The 22,936-nt window shown below is 61.8% G+C and overlaps 2 protein-coding genes across 3 annotated transcripts; one reads left to right on the top strand and one right to left on the bottom strand.

Moving 5' to 3' along the window:
* The first annotated feature begins 299 nt into the window (after positions 1-299).
* MYDGF (myeloid derived growth factor) lies at positions 300-4,528 on the top strand. The gene is made up of 6 exons (XM_082495594.1): positions 300-541; positions 1,748-1,798; positions 2,499-2,560; positions 2,890-2,971; positions 3,558-3,630; positions 4,002-4,528. The coding sequence occupies exons 1-6, from the start codon at positions 305-307 to the stop codon at positions 4,079-4,081; spliced, it is 585 nt and encodes a 194-aa protein (XP_082351720.1). The 5' UTR covers positions 300-304; the 3' UTR covers positions 4,082-4,528.
* Positions 4,529-6,930: 2,402 nt separating this feature from the next.
* TNFAIP8L1 (TNF alpha induced protein 8 like 1) lies at positions 6,931-14,656 on the bottom strand. 2 transcript variants are annotated; one of them, XM_082495324.1, is made up of 2 exons: positions 14,453-14,656; positions 6,931-8,370 (listed from the first exon to the last, which is right to left on the bottom strand). In XM_082495324.1, exon 2 carries the CDS (start codon positions 8,366-8,368, stop codon positions 7,808-7,810), a length of 561 nt encoding a protein of 186 aa, XP_082351450.1. In that variant the 5' UTR covers positions 8,369-8,370; positions 14,453-14,656; the 3' UTR covers positions 6,931-7,807. The 2 variants fall into 2 exon arrangements, with proteins under 2 accessions (XP_082351450.1, XP_082351449.1); XM_082495323.1 differs by lacking the exon at positions 14,453-14,656 and adding an exon at positions 10,700-11,176.
* Positions 14,657-22,936: the final 8,280 nt, after the last annotated feature.

The following is a 22,936-nucleotide window of genomic DNA, read 5'->3' on the forward strand; positions in this document are numbered from 1 at the left end:
TACCACCCTGCTCTTTATTTCCTCCCCTTCTTGAGCAATTTGGGGGATTCAGTGCCGCGCGCAGCCCAGCAGCCTCGAGGGAGGCACGGCCGGTGGCAGCGTGGGCTCCCTAAAATGTCCCACAGTTGCCCCGTGTCTCCTGTGGCGGCAACCGCGCAGCGGAGCGTGGCCCCGGGGGCACTGGCTGGGGGGAGGCTGCTGCCTCCATGTCCCCTTGCCCCATATCCCAGTGGCTCCTTGTCCCCGTGTCCCCACCGCGGCCCCCCAAGGGTTAACCCGCCCGGGCTCCCTGCCCACACCCAAGATGGCCGCCGGGGCGCCCGCTGAGCGGTCGCGGCCTGCATTGACCCCTCCCGCCCGCCGTAGCCCGGGCTTCCTTTCCAAGATGGCGGCGCCCAGCGGGAGGAGCGGCCGGAGGCTGTGGGCCGCGCTGGTGCCCGCCGCCCTGCTGTGCCTGGCGGTCCGGGCGGCGGAGGAAGCGAGCACGGCCGACTTCGACGTGCGGCCCGGCGGGGAGGTTCACTCCTTCTCCCGGAGCCTGGTGAGAGGCGGGGAGGACGGGGGTGAGGAGAGGCTACGCGCCTCGCTCTGATTGGCTGCAAGGCACGTCGCTCCTGCCTCCCGTCACGGGGAATGGCTGTCGGCGAGGGAAGGCGGGCCGAGCTGGTGGTCGGGGTTGGGGGGGGAGATCCGGGCTCGTTGCTAGGGGCGGGGGGAGCCGGCCGCTGACGGGGGTAGGGGAGGGGGTCCCCAAGGGGGGTCCCCAAGGAGAAGGGGGTCCCCAAGGGAGGGTCTTCAAAGGCAGAGGGGTCCCCAAGGAGGAAGGGAGCCCCCAAAGAGAAAGGGTTCCCCGAGGAGGAAGGGAGCCCCCAAAGAGAAAGGGTTCCCCGAGGAGAAGGGGGTCTTCAAGGGGGGGGTGTCTCCAAAGGAGAGTCCCAGGAAGGAGGAGGGGGTCCCCAAGGAGAAGGGAGCATCCAAGGAGAAGGACATCCCCAAGGGGGGGTCTTGGAAAGCAGAGGGGTCCCCAAAGGAGAATGAGGCCCCCAAGAGGGGGTCTCCAAAGGCAGGAGGGCCCTAGGGAGGAGGGGGTGTCCCAAAAAAGAAAGGGGTCACCAAGGAGAAGGGTGTCCAAAGGCAGGGGAGTCCCCAAAGAGGAAGAGAGCCCCCAAAGAGAAGGTGTTCCCCAAGAAGAAGGGGGTCCCCCAGAGGGGGTCTCTAAAGGCAGGATGGTCACAGGGAGAAGGGGAAGCCCCTTTTTCTTTGGGACCCACAAGTGGAGGGTCTCCAGCAGAAGGGGGTCCCCAAGGTGGCAAGGAGGTCCCCAGGGAGGGAGGTTTGCCATGGAGAATGGCCCCCGAGAGGAAGGGGTGGTCGCCAGAGGGAAAGGGATCTCAAAGAAAGAGGGTCCCCCTCTCCTCTTTGAGGGAAGGAGGCTCACCAAGGGGAAGGGGCCCTATGGAGAGCACGGGTCCCCACCCCAGCACCACGGGGTCCTGATGACACCCCACAGGGGATGAGGGCTGCACAGTCCATGGCTCTGTGCTCCGACAAAGTCCAGACATGGACACGGTGCATGGTCCTCCTTGGTCACCCCCAGGGTGAGACCGCTGGGGGCTGCACCCTGCTGCAGCCCCGGTAATTCTCTCAGGTGTCTCCACATCTCCCATCATCGCCAAGAAGTGGCTGATGGTGAGCAAAGAGAAGGTCCTGCTTGAGCGAGGCTGCTCATCATTTTCTTCTCTTCCAGGGGGATTACACCTGCACCTTCACATACTCAGCTCAGGGAGGAACAAACGAGGTGAGTTGGGCAAACGTTCAAGTGTTTCCCCTTACACTCAGTCCCTGCATAGAGCGAGAAGCTGTTCAGGACAATTTTGTTTGTGATGAGCTGATTCCCAGGACTGGGAGCTGCGAGGAAGGGTGTTTGCACCATTTCCAACACTGCACATTTGCAAAAATAAGTTGCTGGATTTACTCTCCGAACAGGAGCAACCTTCGTGTGTTGCAGTGATGCTGTGGTTTGCGAGGCCATGACATTTGTAAGGCTTAACAAATCTCTGGGCTGGATGTCTCTGGAGAACAGGGAGTGACATTTTCATACCCCACTTGGTAGGAAGGGCCTCGAAGCAGTAACTCCTGTGTTCTTCAGGAGGCTTGAAGGTCTTTGCAGCTCATGGTGCTGCTGCAGTAAGTCCTTTGCAGATACGCAGTTTGTACTTTCTTATCTGTAAGTCCAGTTAGAATCAGGTCCTTCTAGTGCAAAGGGAAATGAGACTTTAACTCTTTTCCATAACTGTACTACTGAAATCATGGAGAGGAGAAAGCACCCAGGCCTTGAGCTTTGTGCAACACAAAGTAAAAGGGGCCGTCAGCGAGTGTTGTGTAGTTACGTTGTGTTATTTTAGAGTGGTTGGAACTTGTCAGGTGACTGGCCTCGGGTGAGCGGGGAGTGCGAGGCTCTTACCCATGTTAACTGTTTGGACCTTTCTCCTCTGCAGCAATGGCAGATGAATATCGGAGTCAGCGAAGACAATCTGCTCTTCTCCTGCTCTGTCTGGAGGTGTGTTCTTTAACCCCGAATTCTCTGAGGCAAAAGCAACAACAAGGCAGGTGGGATCTGGGCCAGGGACCCTGCCTCCCCGCGGGGTTTGCCTTGCTGCAGGGCAGCACTGGGGGGGCTTTCCCCTCCCGAGAGATGCTGTGAGTCTGTGTGGGCTCCTTAGCCAGGCGGTGGTTGATAAATGCTGTGTTCCCCCCTCTCCCCCTCCTCACTAGATGGAGCTACAAGAGAGCCAGAGGTGGCTGTGGCGGGAGGGAGCCATGAATCCTGAGCTCCTCTGCACCTCCACCTTCTCTGCCGATGTCAAAGACTCTGCTTTCTTGTTTCAGGCCCCAAGGGAAGTCTTATCTCTTCTTTACCCAGTTTAAAGCTGAAGTGAAAGGAGCCAAGATAGAGTATGCCATGGCTTACGTAAGTCCCAGCTGATCCCCTGGAAGCAGGTGTGTGGGAGGCTGCTATAACACATGAATTGGACGTGGAAAACATTTATTAGACATCTGTGCAATAAAATGTACTCCGTCACGTCCCTCATTAGAGAGTGGCAGCAAGTCAGGAGAGCGGCTGCAGGTAGGCTCTCCCACACCAATTTATTTCTGCCTCCCTCGGTGCCATCGGGTTGCTGCTGGCTTTGCCAGCGTCGGGTGACTCCACAAGACACCATCCTGCCAGGGTGCACTGCCCAAGGGGGGTCTGGTTTGCCTCAACAAATTGCACATGACCAAGTAAATAAAACCTCTGCTGGTGCTTTTGTTCATTCTTCCATTTCCCAGTCTGCAGTGGTGAGGCTTTCAGTCACCCAAGCGACACACATTTGTGGTTTAATAGGAAATGGAAAAATAGTCCGAGATTTTCCTTCAGGTTTCCTACGTGGATTTAATTATTTCACTCCACGTTATTAAATACATGTTCATTCTTCAAAATGCACTGTCGTTTGCTTCACATACAGTAGCTTCTTGAATTGCGTCAACTGCTTAAACCTTCTTCCTTCCCGTTTCAGTCTCAAGCTGCAGTGGGTGGACAAAGTGACGTCCCCCTAAAACAGGAAGAATTTGAAATCACCGAAACAACAGGTCTGTGACTGAGAGCGCTATGTGCGAAGGGGGCTGGAGTGGGAGACAAGCCTGGCTGTCAACCAGGAGACGAGTGTTTAAACTTAATGCAGATAGATGACGATGTATAGGAGGACGGTGCTTGTTATGGACTCGGGGGTATCGTGCTCTTGATCCATAGCTGGCAGCGGGATTTTGCAGGTCCCATTCCAGTGTGAATGTTAAATTAGCACGGGGGAAGAGCGGGTTTATCACAACATGCTTGTCGCATGCATAAGAAGGAAGTGCAATGCCCGACTTGCTGGCTTTATCGTCCTGGAAGGGAACCAGCAGGGCTGTTTTGTTCATGCTATACCATCTGTTTATCCTGTGCTTGTTTTCTCTCTTTTTAGTGTCTCACAGGGATGGCAAGTTCCGGTTTGAACTGTCCAAACTCATGATTGTAGCAAAAACGCCCCGTGACGAGCTGTGACCCCGAGGCCGGTGTTGGGCAGGGTGATTTGGCCGGAAGAGCATGGCAGATAAAGAGGATAACTTGTTAACTGTGGGTTTTTTTTGGTTGGCCAAACCTTTTATGTTTTCCATATTGAAATGTGCTAGGGTCCAACACAAGTGGGGCTTGGAGGCGTTAAGACAGATGCATTCTGTCTTGTGTCAGAGTAACGATGTGCTTTGCAGCTGGAAACCTCCTCTGAGACTCCTGATCTGCAGCCAGCCATTCTGTCGCCCGCTTTCTGCTTGGTTGATCTGCTGAATATGGTAAAGCTCCCCTCGAACGGGGCTCCTTATCTCCCTTGCTAGGAAGAGCAATGCAGAAAGATAAGCGGCTGGATTTAAACAGGGTGTGCTAAAGGGTAGTTGTTAACTCTGTAGTCTCTGGAGGGGAGAGAGGATTTCTCTCTTTGCGAGCACGACAGGAGGAAGTAATTAAATTGGGTGGGAGGGGGAAGGAAGGGATAGAGTTGGCCAAAGCTATCTGACTGCTTCTTGAGTGCGGCTACTGAAGACCGTGGCTGGCTGCGCGATGGATGGAGGATGTTCTGGCCCTGCCCTAGTGCAGAGCGCGGGCTGGGGTAACTTGGCGTGGGGAAGGCAGAGCTGCTTATTCTGACACAACCCAGGAATCAATCCAAGCAACACTTTCATGTCTCAGTACAACTGCAGGACTATTTTCTACGTACAGAAGTGATTTTTTTCTTATCTAGAGTAATAAAAGGGAATGTGGAATTCCTTTCCTGTGTAAATACAGCACAAATAAAGAAATAAAGCATCATGCTCTCGCCGGAGTTTGCTCAGCTCTGTGCCTCCTGCCCTCTCCAGCCGCACGCCCAGTGAGTGGCGCGACCGTCGGCGTTGGCGTGGCCGGGAGGAGCCGAGATGCCACGCGGGAGGTTGGAGGCTGCAGAGGGTTTAAGAGGGTTCTGCCCACATGAGAGGAGTCCCAGCGGGTGAGAACAGGGCTCCGGCTGTGAGTTTGCATAACCCAGCACTGTCACGACAGGTTCTTTGCCCAGAGTTGGTGCCCGGTGATGGCTGTGGTCATGTGTAGGTGATGGCTGCGGTCATTGGTAGCTTCTTTGCCTGTTTTGGGGGAGTTCCCTGGTTTTTGGCAGTCTGGGGCTGCTTTGCACTGGGGATTTGACAAGCTCTGTTTTCCCGGCTCTTCCCAGATGCTCCTTTCTCTGCCATGTGGCTGCTGTGGGATCTCTGGATACCTGCAGGGCCCAGGCGTGCTGTTGGGTGGGGAGGTTCATCCCCTGCGTGCTCCAACCTGAGCTCCGGAGCTGCATTTAGGGTGCTGGTGTTGCTGGTCTCTGGCTTTTCTCCCTGTTTAACCAGTTGCTTGGAGGGAACCAGACCAAAGGGAGTTGAAGGGACTCGTTTCCCAGGCTTGCACAGCCAGGGTTGGGATGGGAAACCCAGGCCATACAACGGCCCTTCTAGCAGAGAGTGTGCCCCGCGGGGCTTCCTGGGACAAAAAGGCAGGAGTTTGGGAACAAGGCGGGTGTTTGCTGGGGAAGAGTTTCAGATTAGACACCTGCAGGTGAAGGAAAGCTGGTGCCGGGCGTTTGGTGGGTTGAGTGTGGTCCTAGGAGGTACGAAACCCTGGGGACAACGGGAAGAGCCGTGAGTCGGGGCTCATGCGAGCAGAGATGTTTCATGCAATTAAGGAGCATCTTGCAGCTGATGCCGACGCGCACCTCGAGAACAGAACAGCGAAGCCTTTCTGGCTGTCAGCGCCACAGCCGCTGCATCCATCAGCCCCGTTCCGCTTTGCCTGCTCGCCGCATCTGCCTCCGCCGAGCTGTTTCCAGCCCCGGCTCCTCTTCAGCACATCCCTGACAGCTGCCGCGAGCCCAGGGGGGGCAACGGGAACGTCTGTTCTCGAATGCCGTGTGCCAAAGGCCGGTTTCACCCTGCCCTCCCCGAGGGACCAACAAACACCTTGGCAGATCTTGGCCGCGTTCTCCTCCGTCCACACCTGTAAATGTGCTTTACCCCCACCCTGAGCCGCGTCGCGCAATTAAATTAGCTGCCATAGCTGGAGCCAGGCCTATGAAATGACAGAGATACGGGCTTTATTTCTTTTTTTTTTTTTTTTTTTAAATCTTTAAGGCTGAAAGTTATCAGTGCCTCGAGCCAGCGGTGGAAAGGGAGCAGCGAACGGGAGCCGCGGAGCCGCTCTCTGCCCGCGAGCATTGGCAGCCTCCTGTGCCTGGAGACATCCCATGGAACAGGAGGCACAAGAAGGTTGCGGAGATAAGGCCGGCTGAGATTGTGCGGCGTCTTGTATGCTAAAAGGGCAATTTTCGGCGTTCAAAGCCGAGATGGGCGGGCTGGAAGCGGGCCACGGCTGGTGCATCCACGCTCTGGGAGCACGAGGCTTTTCCACCACGCTGGTACCCAATTCTGCAAAGTTGCTCGTTGCTGTCTGCCGTCAGCGTTGTGCTTTTTTAGCTCCCTCCCGCTGTGCGGCGAGGGGGATGCGGGGACACAGAGGAGCACGTGTGGGTGTCTGCGTGGGAGCAGGGTTTGCTTCTTCCCCCCTCCCCGGGACTCCTGACCTTTGCTCTCGGTTTGTACTGGGTTTTGCGCCGCCTTTTCCTCCCACCAGTTCAGCCCTGACCATGCAACGCCGGGAGCTGCCGTGCCACGGAGTGGGGGCAGCCTGGCTGGCAGTGGTGCTCCAGGGGGGGGGAGCGGAGAGTGAACCCCCCCCCCCAAGTTGTAGAGAGAAATCGACATTTAAAAGGCAAAACCAACCGCCCCCGGCGCTCATTTTATCGCTGCCAACCGCCTTTGTAAGGACCGCGCGGAGCGCCCAGGCCAAACAGCTGAGTTTATTTAAATAACTCATCAGGGCTACAGAGTTTGCTAAAAAATAACAACCATAACTCGAGGACACGTAAAACGTACAAAATCCCAGGGAGAGCTTTGGGCAACCACCAGGGAAGGCGTTGGAGCCATCACAGTGGGACCATCGCGGGAGGGGGGGGGGTGGTGGTGGTGGTGGGGAGTTGGGTCTTGGATGAACGGGTGTTTCTCCAGCTCCCTCCGTGCCCCGAGGGACAGCCGCTCGCCCAGACGAGGTGGGACCCTTCTGGTCTCAAGGACTTGTCTTTGAGGAGGCCAAAGCCCATTCTAGCCTGCAAGGTGCAGAAGCACCTTCCTGCCCTGGGCAGCACAAGCCTGGACTGTGATCTGTTCCCACTATGTCATCGAGCTGCTGAAAGCCAACCAAGGGGCTCCGCAACCTTAATAGGATCTCACAACCATTCATCCAAGCAACTGCCCACCCCCTCAGAGACACCTTCGAGGTGTCACACACAACGAGTCTTTGGTTTAGTTTTTTCCCCCAGGAGGGTTACGATAGAGTTCAAGGTGAGGAGTCCAGTTCCTTGGACTCTGAGCTAAGAGCACTTAGTGGGCAAAGGGAATCAAAACTGTACAGCAGGAGCCCAGAAGGCCGGGATCACCTGGAAAGGACTCGGTCCAGCACAGAGAGGGGTTTGCAGACCCTGGACAATGGTTAGACAAAGTCAGGAGGTTCAGTCTTTTGTAGAAATGAGGAGAAAATGAGTTAGGACTACAGAGGAGAAGAGGACATCAAGCCTAGTGATGGTCAAAACAGGCGTACGTCCTGTCTTCAGTCTCACAGGAAGCAGAGTCCATTGCCAAGGGCCCATCTTGGCCAACTTCATATGTTGTCCTCCTCCAGCATCTTGTTAACCCCTTCGCAGATCCTCTTCAGGTGGGTGCGGTAGGGCTCGGATGGCCCGTAGAGAGCTGAGAGGAATTCATAGTCCGCAAAGTGATTGAAGACGTGGTTGATGCGGGAGTGGGATTTGGCCGTCAGGTGGCCGTTGACAGCCTGGTGCAGCAGGTCCCGGCACTCTGTCAGTACACCCGACATGACCCTGCGGTCGAAGGTGAAGTCTATCTGGTGGAAGCTGACGGCCGTCATGGCCAAGGTATGCACCTTCTTGCGGAAGCGCTCCATCACCAGCAGCTCCTCAGGGTTGAACTGCCCGTTGCGGTAGAGCACGCCCAACTTCATGACGATCTTGATGAGGTTTTTGATGATCTTCTGGGCCTCTTTGCGGTTGTGGGTGTACTCCTTGGTGGCCCGGTAGAGCTCATCCAAGATCTCACTGCTGGTGTCGTCAATGAAGACGTTGGCTATGGTCTTGGTAGCCATCTTGCTCAAGAGCTTCTTCTGGGCCTGCAGGGCCAGGTTCTTGGTGCTGAAGGTGTCCATCTCTGCAGAGGGAAGAGGCACACACAAGTTCAGCCCATACCCTGGATCAGTCCCTGTCCCCTCTCCTCCCCACGCAGCCTTCTGGGAGGAGAAAAAGCATCTCCAACCAACGGCAAGACTGAGAGGAGCCCCTGGGTGCCAGGGCAGGCGAGAGCCAAGCTCACGCCCCGGGTTTTTGTTAGTGGGGTGAGTTACAGGGTGTTCCCACCTTCCTTCCCCCGAACTCTGGGGAGAAGCTACAGCGCGACAGGCAGCGTCGGAGGCGAGCGAGGTGTCCCTACCTGAGCATCGCCCGCGACCTTCCATCCCCGTCTCCCTCCGGCGACCGACGCCGCCCTCCTCCCCATGCAGGAAGAACTCTTGCCCCATCGTTTTAACATATTTTTTTTTTTCTTCCTTAAAACCTGACTCATTTCCTGCAGGGTGAGCTGGGGACAACCCAGGTGACGGCTGAGTCACCCCCCCACAGCTGGCACAGCCGCGTGCTGCCGTACAGCCCGGCGCAGGCCAAGGCCGGAGCGGCGCGGCTGTTTTGCAGCACCCACCGACGTGCGGCAAAGCCCTTTTCCTCGGTGTTGCCTGCCCCCGGTACGCCCATACCGTCAGAGCTCGGACTCGTTCTACCGCCGTCTCGGCTTCCCCCGGAGCCGGCGCGAGCATCGCACGGAGGTGAATAATTCGGCAAGGCAGAAAACTCACCCCTTGCTCACCCGCAGCGCGCCTCCCCGCACCCCGGCGGGACCAAATCGTTCGGTCTCGGGCAGATTACGGCTTTAAAAACTGCTGCGAATGAATAAAACGCCGCTGACCCTGGAGATGCATCTCGCCCGGGGAAATCGCAGAGCTACAAATCACGGGGAGGCGAGAACAGCATGATAACAACCGGCTCCCGCGCCGGGATGGATGGGCAGGGACGGGGGGTGCTTATGCAAGAGCCCGCACGTGGCACGGTCAGCCTGGCAAAGCGAGAGCGGGGAGGGGATGGGACGGCGCTATAAATACAATACATCACCAGGGAGGGGAGAAGAGCTATTTAAGCGAAAGGATGCTGCTGGCGTGAGAACGGATGGGGATAAATAAGCCGTGGATACGGAGAGGAGAGGAGGAGAGGGGGGGTCTCATCTTGCAGCCCCACCGGTTATCCTAACGCAGAACCGAGTCCGTCCCTATCGCGGGCGGCCCGGCGGAACCCACCCAGCCCTGGAACCCTACAGGGATCCTCGATCCCGTTCCTACTGCCACGGAGCTCAGGCCGGGCTCTTGGGGGCAAACCCCGGCTCCCCACGCGCTGACGCCCGGCTGTGGCCAAGGCTCCGCTCGCTGTAGCCCATCGTGTGCACGGGCGATGATGGAAGCCCAGCCCCGGCTTCCCGGGCACCGTCCGGCCACCGGCTCCCCGAGGGCAGCCCAGGCTGTGCGAGGGCGTCAATTAAGCAAGCGGTAACGGAGCCGCCGTCACCGGCGCCGCACGTGAGCTGCCGCATGTGGCATTATTTACAGCCCTTAGGAAAAAAACGCAGAGGTTTGTAAGTATTTCCTTCGGTGTGAAAACATTGATTTTTTTTTTTTTTTTTGCCAGCGTGAGCTTCGAGCTGAGGCTGTGCCGCTTAATAAGACAGAAATGACAAAGCAGAGGCTGCTCTCGCCGAGCTGCAGGCGGCTCGGGCTCGTTTAATGCCGACGGCCCCGTGGGCGAGATGCTGCCGGAGCCGATGCCGGAGGGACGGGCAGGATGGGCAGAGGCAGCGCGGCTCCATCTTCTCCCCCTCGGCTGTAACGGGGACTCGCTCAGCCCGCGGCGGGTAGCCTCTCCCGGAAGGAACGGGGTTTTGCTTTTTCCTGGAATTCCCCTCCCTTGTGTCCCGCAGCGGTGGTGGGGTGTCCCGGGCTGCCCGCCGGGAGCGATGCCCGGATAAATAGGAATTCCCACGCCTGAGCTCTCCGTGGGGCAACCGCAGCCATAAAACGAGTGCAAACTCCACCTACGGAGCCCATAAAAATAAATAAATAAGGAACCGCCGGCTCTTGCGAGCTGCCCCGCGCGCCCACGGCTCGCAATTAGCCACTGTAATAACATACCAACCCTCCGCTCCCGGCGCTGAGTAACGCCGGGATAGCGCCTGGCTGCCCCGCAGCCCTCTCCTGCCGGGGACCGGCGCGATGAGCATCGCTCGTGGGGGGAAACTGAGGCACGAAAGCAGTGGCTGGGGGGGGGGGAAATCTTTCCTGGCCCCCCCCCCCCCCCAAAAAAATGCGCCCTACTCCTTCTCCAGCGCCCGTGGGCTGTTTTGCAGCTCGCTCGCTGCAAACCCCAAGGAAACCCAAGCTCACCTCCCGGCACGTTCGCGTCCCGCTCAGCACCAGGCCGGTTAAACCCAGCGCCCTCTGCACCGCGCTCTGTCCCACCAGGACCCGCTGACTCAGCACCAACCGGGAATTTTCACTGGAACGAGCCGTTTTCCTGCCGGGAAGGGCCCCGCGACCCCATTGTTCACGGAGGGGCTGCTATCGGTGCGCGGAAGAGGCAAGCCTTGCCCCGACGAGCAAACTCAAGACCGAAATAAACCACCCCGTTTCCTTCCTGTCGCTCAAGTTTCCAACTCCACTCAGGGCTTGTTTTTTGGTTTGTTTTTTTTTTTTTTTTTTCTCCCCCCCTCTTCTTCTTTTTAATGAAAACGCCCTCAAAAAAACAGCTTCTTCTACCGAAAAAGAGCAGCCGGGCGTTGCTTTCACCGAGTCCCTCCCTGCTCCGGAAGAGCGCGGCGGAGCTGTGGTGCCAACGGTGGCTTTGGAGATAGTCACAGCCCTTTTTTTTTTTTTTTTGGGGGGGGGGGGGGGAGTTTCCACCCACTTTGCAGGTTTTTGGGGGGAGTTTTGCAGCCCCAAGCGGTGTCTGAGGGCTCGGCCCGAGGTTGGGACATCCGGATGTCCTGCACGAGGTGGGGATGCGGTGACACAGCCGAAGTCTCTGCCATGGGCTCCCCTGGGGACGGCCGCGCGCCAGCGCCGGGGCACAGCGGCGTGTCGGTCACGCCACCGCAGGGCAGGGGAGCCGAGGGCCAAATCCAGCGCCGGCAGAGGACAGGCACCTCCGCCGGCACCTCTGGCATCCCTCCGCACCGGGCCGGCACCCACCAGCATCTCCTCCAACCTCAGCCCCCCATCCCATGGGGGGCCCCGGTAAAACATCTCCTACACCACTGTGGGCGCAAGCGAGAGCAGGAGTCCAGCCCTCTCGTGAAAAGGCATCAATGGAAGCTCCCGTCTGCAGGACGGGGGACAAGAGACCCTGTCATCCTACCAGCACCTGGGGCTGGTGGCGCTGGCACGTGCCGTGGCAGCTCATTTATGGCAGAGGGGCCAAATCTGGCAGCGACACCGTCCCGGGTTATTTCTACCTGCCCCAAAGGTCCTTCACCCCCGACCGTCCCCATCGCCGGGTACCCACCAGCGGCTCCGTGTGCTCGTCGTCCCCCCACAGCCCGACCGCCCCCCCCCGCCCCAGCTCCCTCGGCAGCGGGCTGAATATTTCATGCAGGAAAGCAAAAGCACTTAAATAATTTATGGGGCTGTGCGTGGCACGCGTGCGGCGCGAGGGCAGGGCTGCGTGAAGCTCCAGCCACGAGCAGAGGCACCTCTGCCTCCTCTTCCTCCTCCTCCTCCTCGCCGGGGCCATATTAACCTGTAGCCATCTTGCTATAAGTTTCCTCCGACACAGAAGCATCTTCTCCCCACTTGGGGAGATCTCACCGGTTTTCCCTCCATCCCATGTGCCGTTTCCTCCCACCGCTCCGGAAAATGCCCGCAGCATCCCCGGTGCCCCCAAATCCTCGGCCAAACGCCGGGGGGGTGGATGGGATCCCGCTGCTCCGCTCTCCGTCCCCCGGTATCACTTTCCACCAGCTCCCCGCGCCTCCAACCCCTATTAATTAATTAAACCCTACCGCCGTGCTGGATTAGAGGAGACGGGTCAGAGCGCCGGCACGGCACGGGGATGTAACCGGAGAGCCCAACCGCCATCACCAGCACGTCCCCCACCATCTGGGACCCCTCCAGTTTCCAGACCCCATTTTACCAGCGCTGGGGTGGCAGAGGAGGAGGAAGAAAATGAGGAGGGAAGGAGCCACGCTGCCTTTTGCAATAGCCGTCCCTTGCACGTTGCCATGGGTGCAAACAGCACCGAGAGCCGCCGGGTCCGGCGCGTGTGTGCCGAGCAGGGTGAGGCCAGAAGAGGAAGCCACTGAGTAAACACCTCGCCCGAGGAAAAACTCATTTCTTGGCAAGGATGGCCAAAAACTGCGGCCGTCGCGGCTCCGGGAAGGACCGGGGATGCTGCGGGGAATACTGGCATCGCCTCGGCCGGGTACCACACGGTGCATCACACTCCTGGTGCTCATGCCCAGCGCGCTCCGCCTTGTCCCCATCATTGTCCCCACCATCTCCAGCTCCGGGATCTAAACTCCTCTATGCCATAATCTCCTTCCCGCAGGTGCCCGTGCCGGGGCTGCGAATGCAGCCCCGGCGCGGGCACCTATGGGAAGGAGCCAAAGCTTTTTGCTTTCTCCTTTGCACCAAATCCGGCGTGCGCCGATGCCTGGGAACGTCGATCCGCCCCGGCAACTCCAACGTGTCCGTGCAAGGAGCCGGGCGGCCGATCCGAGGGAGGAGGGGGGCTCCGGCGATTGCCAACCCCGGGCGTGGGTGGTGAATCCCGCCGGCGCTTGCCGTTTGCCAGCACCGACGCGTGGGAACGGGATACCGGCACACGGAAAAAAGGGTGCCGACCCCCGGGGGTGTGGATTTGGGATGGGGGTGCTGATCTGGCAATCAAGGAAATCCCATGGGATCCTGGGGAATCCCTGGAGGGGGGAGGGTGGCAGCTGCAGCATGGAGAGGAGGAAGAGGAAGGGGAGGAGGAAGAAGGGGGGTTATTTTGGAGCATCTGTCTCGCCTTCCATTTCCTCCTTTTCTTTATCAAGCCGCTCTCTCCGGCACCAACTTCCTTTCTCCTTTGCTCGGAGCAGACGGAGGCTCAGGAGACTCATGGGGGAAGTGGAAAATGGGGAGGGAAGGGGGGGGGGGAGCGAAACAGAGGCCAAACCACCGTCCGTCTGTCCGTCCATCCCGCGGCGAGGGACCTCGGTGCATCACATGCTTCCTGCCCCAGGATCAGCAAGAGCAAAGCTGCTGCGGGGAGGGAAGGAAAGCTCCACAGGACAATTCGGATCCAGTGGTGTGTTTTGGGGGTCGGAAAATAATATTTACAGCCCAAATTCTTCCCCCTTCCAGAGCTGATGAAGCTTTGGTGGGTCAGTTGGTGGGAGTTGGGAAGTTTTACACCCGACTCTGTTGCTCTGGGCACGATCTGGACTTGCCGAAGGGTTTGATCTCTCCGGGAATGGAGGAATTTCATCCTTTCCAGCCCCGGGGGAGGCGTGCAGAGGGAGGCCGGAGCGACGCACGAAGCCAAGCGCTGCCATGGGGCGTCCGACCCCGTCCTCACACGTGGGCTCCGGAGATGTCCCCATCACGGGGCAGGGGGGGCGTCCAGCGCCTTCTCCAAGCTCCCGTTAGCCGTCACCCGCCAGACTTGGTGGCGTTTCCAGCCCCCCTCGGATTTCCCACTGGTTTTGGGAGGTGATCGCCTTCTCCCCGTGTTTTACCCGAGAGGGGAAACTGAGGCACGGACAGGGATGCCCGGGAGCACCCCCGGGCTCTGCCCACCCAGCAGCTCCCGCCCCTCGGGGCGCACCAACCCCTTGGTGTGTCTTCCCCCCCCCCCCGCCCCCCCGGGGATCCCGTGGGCCGGGCGGGACCACCAGTGCCCGGTGACACCGAGGGCGGGGGGAAACCGGGACGATACCCCGGGGGCTGCGCTCGCCTCCGGGGACGGAAGGCTTTGCCCCGCTGCCGCTCCCGGAGTGAGACACGCGAACCGGGCCGGTACCGAGCGCCCCCGTTCCCACGGACCGGGGAAACCGAGCGGAACCGGGGAGAACCGGGCGGAACCGGGGGGAACCGCGAGGGGGGGTCCGATCCCGGCAGCGCTGCACCGGCGGGCAGCAGAGCCCGGCCGGCCCTTACCTGCTGCCTGCCTCGGTGGAGCGCGGCTCCGGGACCGGGGCTGCTCCGGTGCCCCCGGTGGGACGGGGCGGGACGGAACGGGACGGGGCGGGGCGGGGCGGGGCGGGGCGAGGAGCGGGGGGGAGGTTCGCTTCCCCCGACGGCTCTCCCCGCCCGGGCGCGGCGGTGCCCCCGGTAACCGGTGCCCGGTGCCCGGTGCCTGGCGGGTCCGGGCCTCCCGCCCGCGGCTGCGGCGAAGTCGCGAAGGGGGCCGGGCGAGGCGGGGGCGGTGCCCGCGGGCGGCGCTAGCCAATGGCGACGCGGGGCTTGCTACGAAGCAGCCAATGGGAGCGCGCGGAGGGCGCGGGGGGGGCGTGGTCCCGCGGGGGCGGGGGAGGCAGCGCGGCGGGGGCGACCTCGTGGGTGCACACGCGGAGTGCGTGGGCCGGTCCCGTTAGCCCGGCGTGGGTTCAGGCGCGGCGGGGCCTCCCTCGGGGCCGTACGGGAGCCGCGTGGGTGGCGGGGACGCGGGTGGGTGAGGAGGTCCCGCGTGGGCGAGAGGGTCACGCGTGGAAACGGCGTGGGATGCGGCCCGCTGCCGGGGCGCTCTTGAGCAAGGACTTAGGAGGGCGCTGGCAGACCGGGTTGAGTGTGGGCAGCACCGGGGCGGGGGGGTGGGGGGGGGTGGTCTCGAAAGACCCCACTCGCCCGCGCGTGGGGGGCCTCGGGTGCACCACGGGGATGTGACACCCGTGGAAAGGCGGGGGGGTCCGCGGGATGCCTGCTCTGGGGCCAACATCCCCGCACCGGGCCCCCCTCTGCCCGGCCCCCCCCCTTCGCCGGGAGCAGCATGTCGGGCTGTGCAGGCGGCTGCTGCGTGGGGCGCTCGGGGGGGGGGGTGGGGGGGTGGTTGGGGAAGGGGGCCCCCTAAAACCCCCACCGGGCCCCGATCCACCCACCACCGCCAGCACAAACTGGGGATGGGCATCTCCTCTGCTTGGCCGGGGGAGTGTGGGGCCTGGCGTGGTGGGTGGTGGGAGGTGGGTGGCAGCAGCCCCCACGGCGGGCGCAGGGCAGGTTTGTCACCAGGGTGTCGTGGGGACCCCCCCGAGCCCCACTGCCGCCCGATGTCAGCCGCGTGGATGAGTTTTTAGGCCGGGGTGCGGCAACTGGGGCATCGTGGTTGTCAGCTTGTCCCCGTGCCGGGGACCCCATGAGCCCCCGAGTCCCACCCAGCCGTGCCGGGGTTTGCACCCCCATCCTGTGCTCCCCGGTGTCAGCACTGTCAGAGCATCCTCCTCCTTCCTCCTCCTGCTCCTGCTCCGGGCTCGGTGGGAAGGAGCCACCATGCAGAATCCCAATTCCGAAAGGTGGCATTAAACAGCTTAAAGGTGGGATTTAGAGCGGATTAAAGTCCGGATTAACCGGAGCCATGACTTGAATCTTGGTCTCACGCAGCAGCTGGGAAGTGAACCTCAGCCCCCCCCCCCGCCCCCCCCCTTCGCTGCCCCCCACCCCACGGAGATGCCCGGCAGCCCCGGGGCATTGCCCGCCCCGAGCCCCCGCTCCTGCCGCCACCGAGGATTTGCTCCCGGCCCCACGTCGTGCCGGAACAGCCGGAGCAGCTGTTGCCGCTCTCCCGAACAGTTGTGGCATCAACCTGCCTGGCATAAATCACCCTCCCCTGCTCATCTGTTCCTGGTGGCCACTTGCAGCGATGGGAAACGAGCCATTAGTGGCACGGGCCTGCGGGCTAAGGAGATGGTGATAGATTAGGGGGGAGGCAGTGAATGGTGTTGGGGTATCACCAGGAGAACCAGGGCGACTTCCCACCAGCAGGGCCAACTTCTGCCCAGCACCGTGTCCCCATCACTGCCTGGTCCTGTGTCCCCATTGCTGTCCTGTCCTCTGTCCCCAATGCTGCCCCATCCCATGTCCCCATTGCTGTCCTGCCCTGTATCCCCATTGCTGCCCCATCCCGTGTCCCCATCACTGCCTGGTTCTGTGTTCCCATTGCAGCCCCATCCTATGTCCCCATTTCTGCCCTGTCCTGTGTCCCCATTGCTGCCCCATCCCGTGGCCCTGTTCCTGCCCTGACCTGTGTCCCCATTGCTGCCCTGTTCTGCACCTCCAGCACTGTCCCATCCCATGTCCCCACAGCCGGGGCAGCCCCGGCCACCGTGCTCAGGCCATTGCTGAAGGTGCTGCCAAGGATGTGCTGGGCATGTGGGGGGGGACACCTCACCCCCAGCCCTGGAGCTGGACCCCAAACCCTCCTGGAGTCCCAGCAGCGGGTGAGGGTGCAAAGCAAAGCCCCATTCCCACCGGGTGGCACTGGGCACTGCCGGCGTCGATGGAGCAGCCATTGCGGATTGGAGGGGATAAGAGCTGGCGCTGCGCGAAAGCAGAGAATAAAAAAAGAGAAGAAATAGGATCTGGGCCAGCTTGCGTGCTGCTTCTCCCCCCCCCCCCCCCCCCCCCCTTCCTCCTCTCCTCCTTTCACTGAAATTAAATGATGCTTTGCCATGGCTCCGCTCCCGCACACTGAGCATCGCCCCATGTTCGGGGAGGTCGCGCGTCTCATCCTGCTCCCCCTCGCACGCCGCATCCCGCCTCGGCGGCCGGCACGCCACCCGCGGCACCAGCCCCGACTGCTCCCCACCTCTGTGGCCCCCCGCCGGGTGCTGGGGGGCTCCGCGCCGGACGAGGGGGGAGCGTCCTCGGAGAGGCAGCGCCTGAATAATTCACGAGAGCTCAGTAGGAGAAACAGGAGCCGCTGCCCGCTGGGTCGCCGAGGAGCGCTGGAAAGGGCATGGAGCCATTCTCTGTCCTCCCCTTCGTCCCCAGTGTCACTTTGTCACACCACTTCAAGGCTCCATCTCCATCAGCCTCAAGAGCAGGTTGCTGGTGGCACAGCCCGGATCCCAAGGGGACCGGGTCCCCAAAAGCACCCCAGCGCCCAGCACCACCCCCCCGCTTTGCTGAGCGGGGTCAGCCCACGGCTGTGCGGGGGGACAGGGTGGGGACAGGGTGTCCCCAGCACCCACGTGGCCCCATGGGGACAGCACATCCCAGACTCCAGCAGTTCCTGGGGCAGGGGACCGCCTCGTTCCCCATAAAGCCCCGATTGTCACCGGGGCACGTGCGGAGTGGGGAACCACCCTCGGGGTGGTGGTGAATCCCCCGAGCCCTTCCCCGTTGCTGGGATTTTGCATTCCCATCGCTCCCCTCCCGCACCCCGCGCAGCTGCGCCTCGCCACAATGGCCCCTTCTTGCCGCGTTACCGGCTCCGGCTGCGCCGCCTCGGCCCCTTCCCCAGCGCCGACGTACCCTGCTGGCAGCCGAGGTGGAAAAATTCATCCCCGTAAAATCAAAATCCATCCCGGCGGCTTGCCGGCTCTGGAGGAGAACCACAAGCAGGGGATGCTCCCCCCGGCACGCACCAGACCGGTTCTCCTGGAGACGCACTGGGATATTTAGCCGGCGATGGATGGGGGGAAAGGAGGTATGGAGGTGTCACTTAGGGGTGCTGACAGCTTTGGGTGAGCCCACAGGGCTGCCCTGAACCCGCGGGGACAGGCTGTGGCTGTGGCAGGACCATCCAACTCCTGCATCCCGGGAAAGACGGGGAGGATGATGCTGGGACAGGGATGAGGCTCATCCCCGCCTGGCCTGGGGCACCCAGGGGAGAGAAACCACCACGAGAAATAAAGGCCTCTTGGACCCGCAGATGTGTTTTCTCCCCACACCCGGCTCCCGCAGCATCCAGAGGGGATTTTTCAGGAGGTGCCGGCTGGCTTGCTCCTTCCTCGCTGTCTCCGGACTCCGCACGCTGCTGCCCACGGAGCCGGGGCATCGCCGGCACAGCCCCTCCTGAAAGGCTGCGGATCCCATCCGGGGTTACGCAACCCTCCGGGGATGGAAGCAACCCAACAAAAAACTTCATTAAGGAGGAGATAGAATCATTGCATAGAATCGTTTAGGTTGGAAAAAAAACCCCTTTAAGATCATCGAGTCCAACTGTAAATAAAATAAAGATAAAAATAGGCAGCGGCACTGCCGCAAGCATCCTGGTGGCATCAGTGTCACCAGCTGCCACCCTGGCAGGACCCATGGAAGGGTGCGGGGATGGTGGCGTGTGACACCCCCTCCCCACCCACGGGAGCCACTAATTGGTAGCAGCAGTGGGAAGTTTTGCCGTTAACACTTGGGACTCATAATTAGAGGTGCTGCTCCTGCTGCCCCCTGGGGAGTCGCTGGTCCCTGGGCTGTGGTGAGCACTTGTTGTCAGTAATTACAGCTGTATCCCCCCCCACCGTGTGTCCTGTCCCGGGGGTCCGGGGCGCGAGGAGCCCCTTCCCGGGGCGGGAGAGTGCATTCGGTCCCGGTGAGTCCCCCCCCAAAGGGGGTTGTGCTTTGGTTTTGAAAGATGTAAGGAGCTGCTGCTGATGCAGAGAGTGGCAGGGGATGGTGCAGCCCCCCCAGGGCTGCGGTGTCAATGGGGACAATGAGCCCGGAGGGGTGACACCGAGGGTGCTCGGTCACGGGGTGGGGGGGCATCGTTGGGGGGGGAGTGCTGCCCAACAGGAGATGAAGGGTGATGGGCTGAGCGCTGGTGGGTGTCCCCGGGACCAGAGCGGGGCACGGCCGTATGAGCTGCACCCCAATGTCACCTTGTCACCACGCACTGGGGGGACACTGGGGGCCGGTACCCATCCCAGGGGTTTAACCCCTTTGCTCCTGGTGCTCCTTTTTGCTGAGACCCCCCCTTTCCCCCAGGGCAAAGGGGTTTCATGGGTCCCCAGGGCCACATCCCTGAGCGGGGCAGTCCCCTGCAGCATCCTCCTGGGTGCTCACCCCCCCACCCCCCCCACATCTGGCCCCCATGCCACAGCTGGAGCAGGCGCCTTCTGCCTCTGTTTGTTCACAGTACAGCGGCTGCAAACGCTGAGGCTCGTTAGATAATTAAAGCTCAGTTGAAGCCGTCGTCAGCGAGTGCCGCTCCTCGAGAGGCTGCCGAGCGCTCCCGTCCTCCCGGCAAGGGATGGAGCGGGGGGGTCCAGGGGAGACACGCTGGGGAAGGGGCTCCTGCCATTACCCGCCCCTGGGAGGGGGCGAAACACCATCCCCATCTTGGGGACACTGTGCCACGGCCCGATGATGGCATGTCACCATGTCACCACCTCCGCCTGAGCCGTGACCCGCTCGTTAGCCCCGTGAGGGGCGGTGAGGCTGGAGCCCTGGCTGCTTAATTTGGGGCTGGGGGGTGCTGAGAGGGACCCCAGCGCCGGGTGGGATGCCGAGCCGTGCCGAGCCGAACACAGGGCCCCGGGCACGCTCCGGCTGCGCCGGCCGGGACAAAAGCAAATGTAGGTTAAGCACAAAGCGATGCGGCTGCCGCACACGGAGCCCACTCGGCCGTGCCGGGGGGGGGCCAGGGCAGGCGCCCGCAGCGACGTCCCGCTGCAATTAGCTAATTATTCTCTATCCCGGCGCAGGGACCGGAGGAGATGCTATTATCACTCCCCGCCGCGCTCTCCCTGTGCTAAAGCCACCCCAGGGGACATCGTCCCTTCCCCACCTGCCCCCCACAGCCCACGTTGCTCCCCCAAACCCACTGTCCCCAGCCTGGCTGGATGCTGCGTCCCTGATGTCACCTGCGGGGGACTGAGACGATGATGCTTTTTTTAGCTCTGGGGGTGGATCCAGCTTTCCCCCCACATTTTGGGGATGCCCTGCTGCTCCCCGAGGCTTTGGGATCCTTCATGCCCAAATTCTTTTCAGCGCATTGAGTGGGAACCGGCAGCATCCCACTCAGGTGGCACCTGGGGTGAACGTGACATCATCACACGAGCCTGAGTGACAAATGACGTCATCAGCCAGGGAGGGCCTTTGTTATGTCCCCTCGCCGGGCAGAGAGATCCCCCGCCTTTTGGGTGATGGCAGCGAGGATGGGGGGGGGGGGTGATGGCAGGCAGGATGGGGATGACATCATCAGCATGATCCATGACATCAGATGGTGGCAATCGAGAGGGGACAGCGAGAGGGATCTGCGCAGGCTGGGCTGGAGCAGCACTGGGGTACGGAGGAGGAAGAGGAGGAGGAGGATGCTCCCACTGAACAGTGCCCCCAGCTCACGGCCGCGGAGCCTGTCCTTGTGCCGGTGACACACTGACCGGCAATTCTTAATCAAGTGGATTATTAATTAGCAGAAGAAGCCAGCTGTTTAATCCTCCCCATCCTCGGGCGGGCCGGGAGCCGGTGTTTATGCTAATAGAGCCCGTTATCGCGGCGCGGTCGGTGGCCGAGGCCGGGGCTGCCGGGAGAGCGCGGCGGCAGCGAGAGCTGTAAGCGCAGATTTAATCAGATATTACGTTCGCTGAAACCGACTGCGGCTCACGCCTCCGCCGCTCCCCCGCCCCGGGACCCCCCCGGGGCATCCCGCTGCCGCCGGAAAGGGAAGGTTGCATCCGCGGGGCTGCGGCGATGGCCTCACCCGCCGTGCGCGTCGGGTGACCCGAAACCCGCGGGATTTCACCCCAAAACTGGTGGGTGTCACCACGCTGGTGTGGTGGGACGGGCACCCGGCACAGCCGCCTGCCACATACCGCTGTGCCATCTGGGTCATGCGAGTGGAGGTGACACGTGTGTCCCCAGTGCCATGTGTGTCCCCGGCCGGGGGCACCGTTGCAGCGGTGGCTGTGCCACGGAGGGTGCGGGGTGCTGGGGACCAGCCCGGCGTGGTGCATCACCCCCACCTTGCCCGCGGGGACATTAGCCCCCAGGAGAGCGGCTTGGGCCACGCATGTGGCCTTGCCCCCTCCGTCCCCAGCCAGCCTGGGGGTCCCAGCGGGGCCATCCCGGGGCCGCTCGCCTGCCAGACTGGGGACAGGCAGAGGGGGCTGGGGACCACCTCCTCCAGCCCCATCTGAGCTGATGCCAGAGCCATCCTCACCGCAGCTGCTGCCGTTTGCCGGATCCGTCCCGCGTTTCGCTGCCGCGTCTCAGCCATCTGCCGAGATCCCCGTGGCTGGGGGTGGGGGGGTGTGCGGGTCTGCTCCCCGAATCCGTACCCACGGTGCCGGTCCCATGGCATCACCAGGATCTGGGCTGGGAGCGTTTTGCTCGCCATTTCGAAGGCAACGATTTAATTTTGGTCGCGATCCCTTCCAGCGCCGGGCTCGCTTACCCGCACGGCTGTCGGCGGAGATTTCCCATCCCTAATTAAAGCTCGGCGCGTGCGGCGGCGATTCCCTGGGGACGCTTCCCTTGCCTCCCTGTTTCCCGTCAAGATCAAGGGCACAAACCAATGTTACCGAGAAAGTTAACGTGGGCAGCAGCCGAGGGAAGCGGCCGGCAGCAGCCGCGGCTCCGGGGGCGAATTCCCCCGCTGGAGGGGGGGCAGCAGGGGCTCGGGGCTCATGACATGAGCTGGGCAGGTCTCAGCCGAGTGCCGAGCCCCATCCGTGGCAGCTTCTCATGGCCTCGCAGGGTGCATGGTGTCACCGGAATGCCGGGTCCTCCAGCCAAGTGTCCCTGAGTCTCGCCAGAGTGGAGGTTTTGGGGTGTCATAACCCCCCTGCAGGCAGCACCCTCCCTCGGGGTGCCACCATTGCCGTCCCTGCTCCCCACCTGCACCCCAAAGTGACCCCTCGTGTCCCAGAGCATCCCGCTGGCACCCGGGCCGGCACCGAGATGGGGGAGCGGAGTTGCCTCCTCGCCGGCAGCCCTGCCGGCACCCACGGAGCAACCAAACCCCCGGCACCGGTGCTGGCGGCCAGGCAGCTGCCGGAGCATCGCGGCACCAGCCGGGTTTTGGCAAGGGGGAGGCACGGCACCCGAAAACCCACCCGCCGTTCCCCACGGGGTTATTTCCCAGGCCTGGAGGGAGGGGGGCCGCATGGTGCAGGCAGGGATGCTCCCCGCTGCCTGGCACGGCTGCTGCCTGCTTAATTGCGCTGAAAGCACAACAGATGGCAGAATGGCTTCAAGATGTTCTTTTGCAACATTTCGGTGCCACCGGGTTCTTTTGCTCGCCTTCCTCCGAAACAGCTCCGAGGAGGGAGGTTGGGAAGAACCCTGTGTGCGTGGCGGGGGGGGGGGACGGAGGATGACCCCAGCCGCGGCGGCCGAGCACGGGGACACGGGGCGGCCGGGGAATTAAAAGGAATTAAAACATTTGTTGGCCTCACACTGCATCGCTTTCTTCCCGCTGTAATCCCTGGCTGTGCTGTCCTTCCTGCCTGCACCTCCATCACCTGCCCGCTGCTCCCGCGGGACAAAAGCCCCTTTGCGAGTGCCATCCGCAGAGGGGACACGTGCCCGTGGCAGCTGGTGGCAGCAGCCGGGTGCTGGGGGGTCACCTCCATCCCGGCGAGCGGTTTCGTGCCGTGGGGGGCTGTTAAGAGACGGTGTGGCTTCTTCCAGCCAGGTCAGGGTCCCGCCACGCTCCTGCCTGCGGGAAGGATTTGGCCCCGCTCCCCTCGCTGCAGCGGAGGGCAGGTC

This window comes from Vanellus vanellus (assembly GCF_965231255.1).
Source record: "Vanellus vanellus genome assembly, chromosome: 25".
Lineage (NCBI taxonomy): Eukaryota > Metazoa > Chordata > Aves > Charadriiformes > Charadriidae > Vanellus > Vanellus vanellus.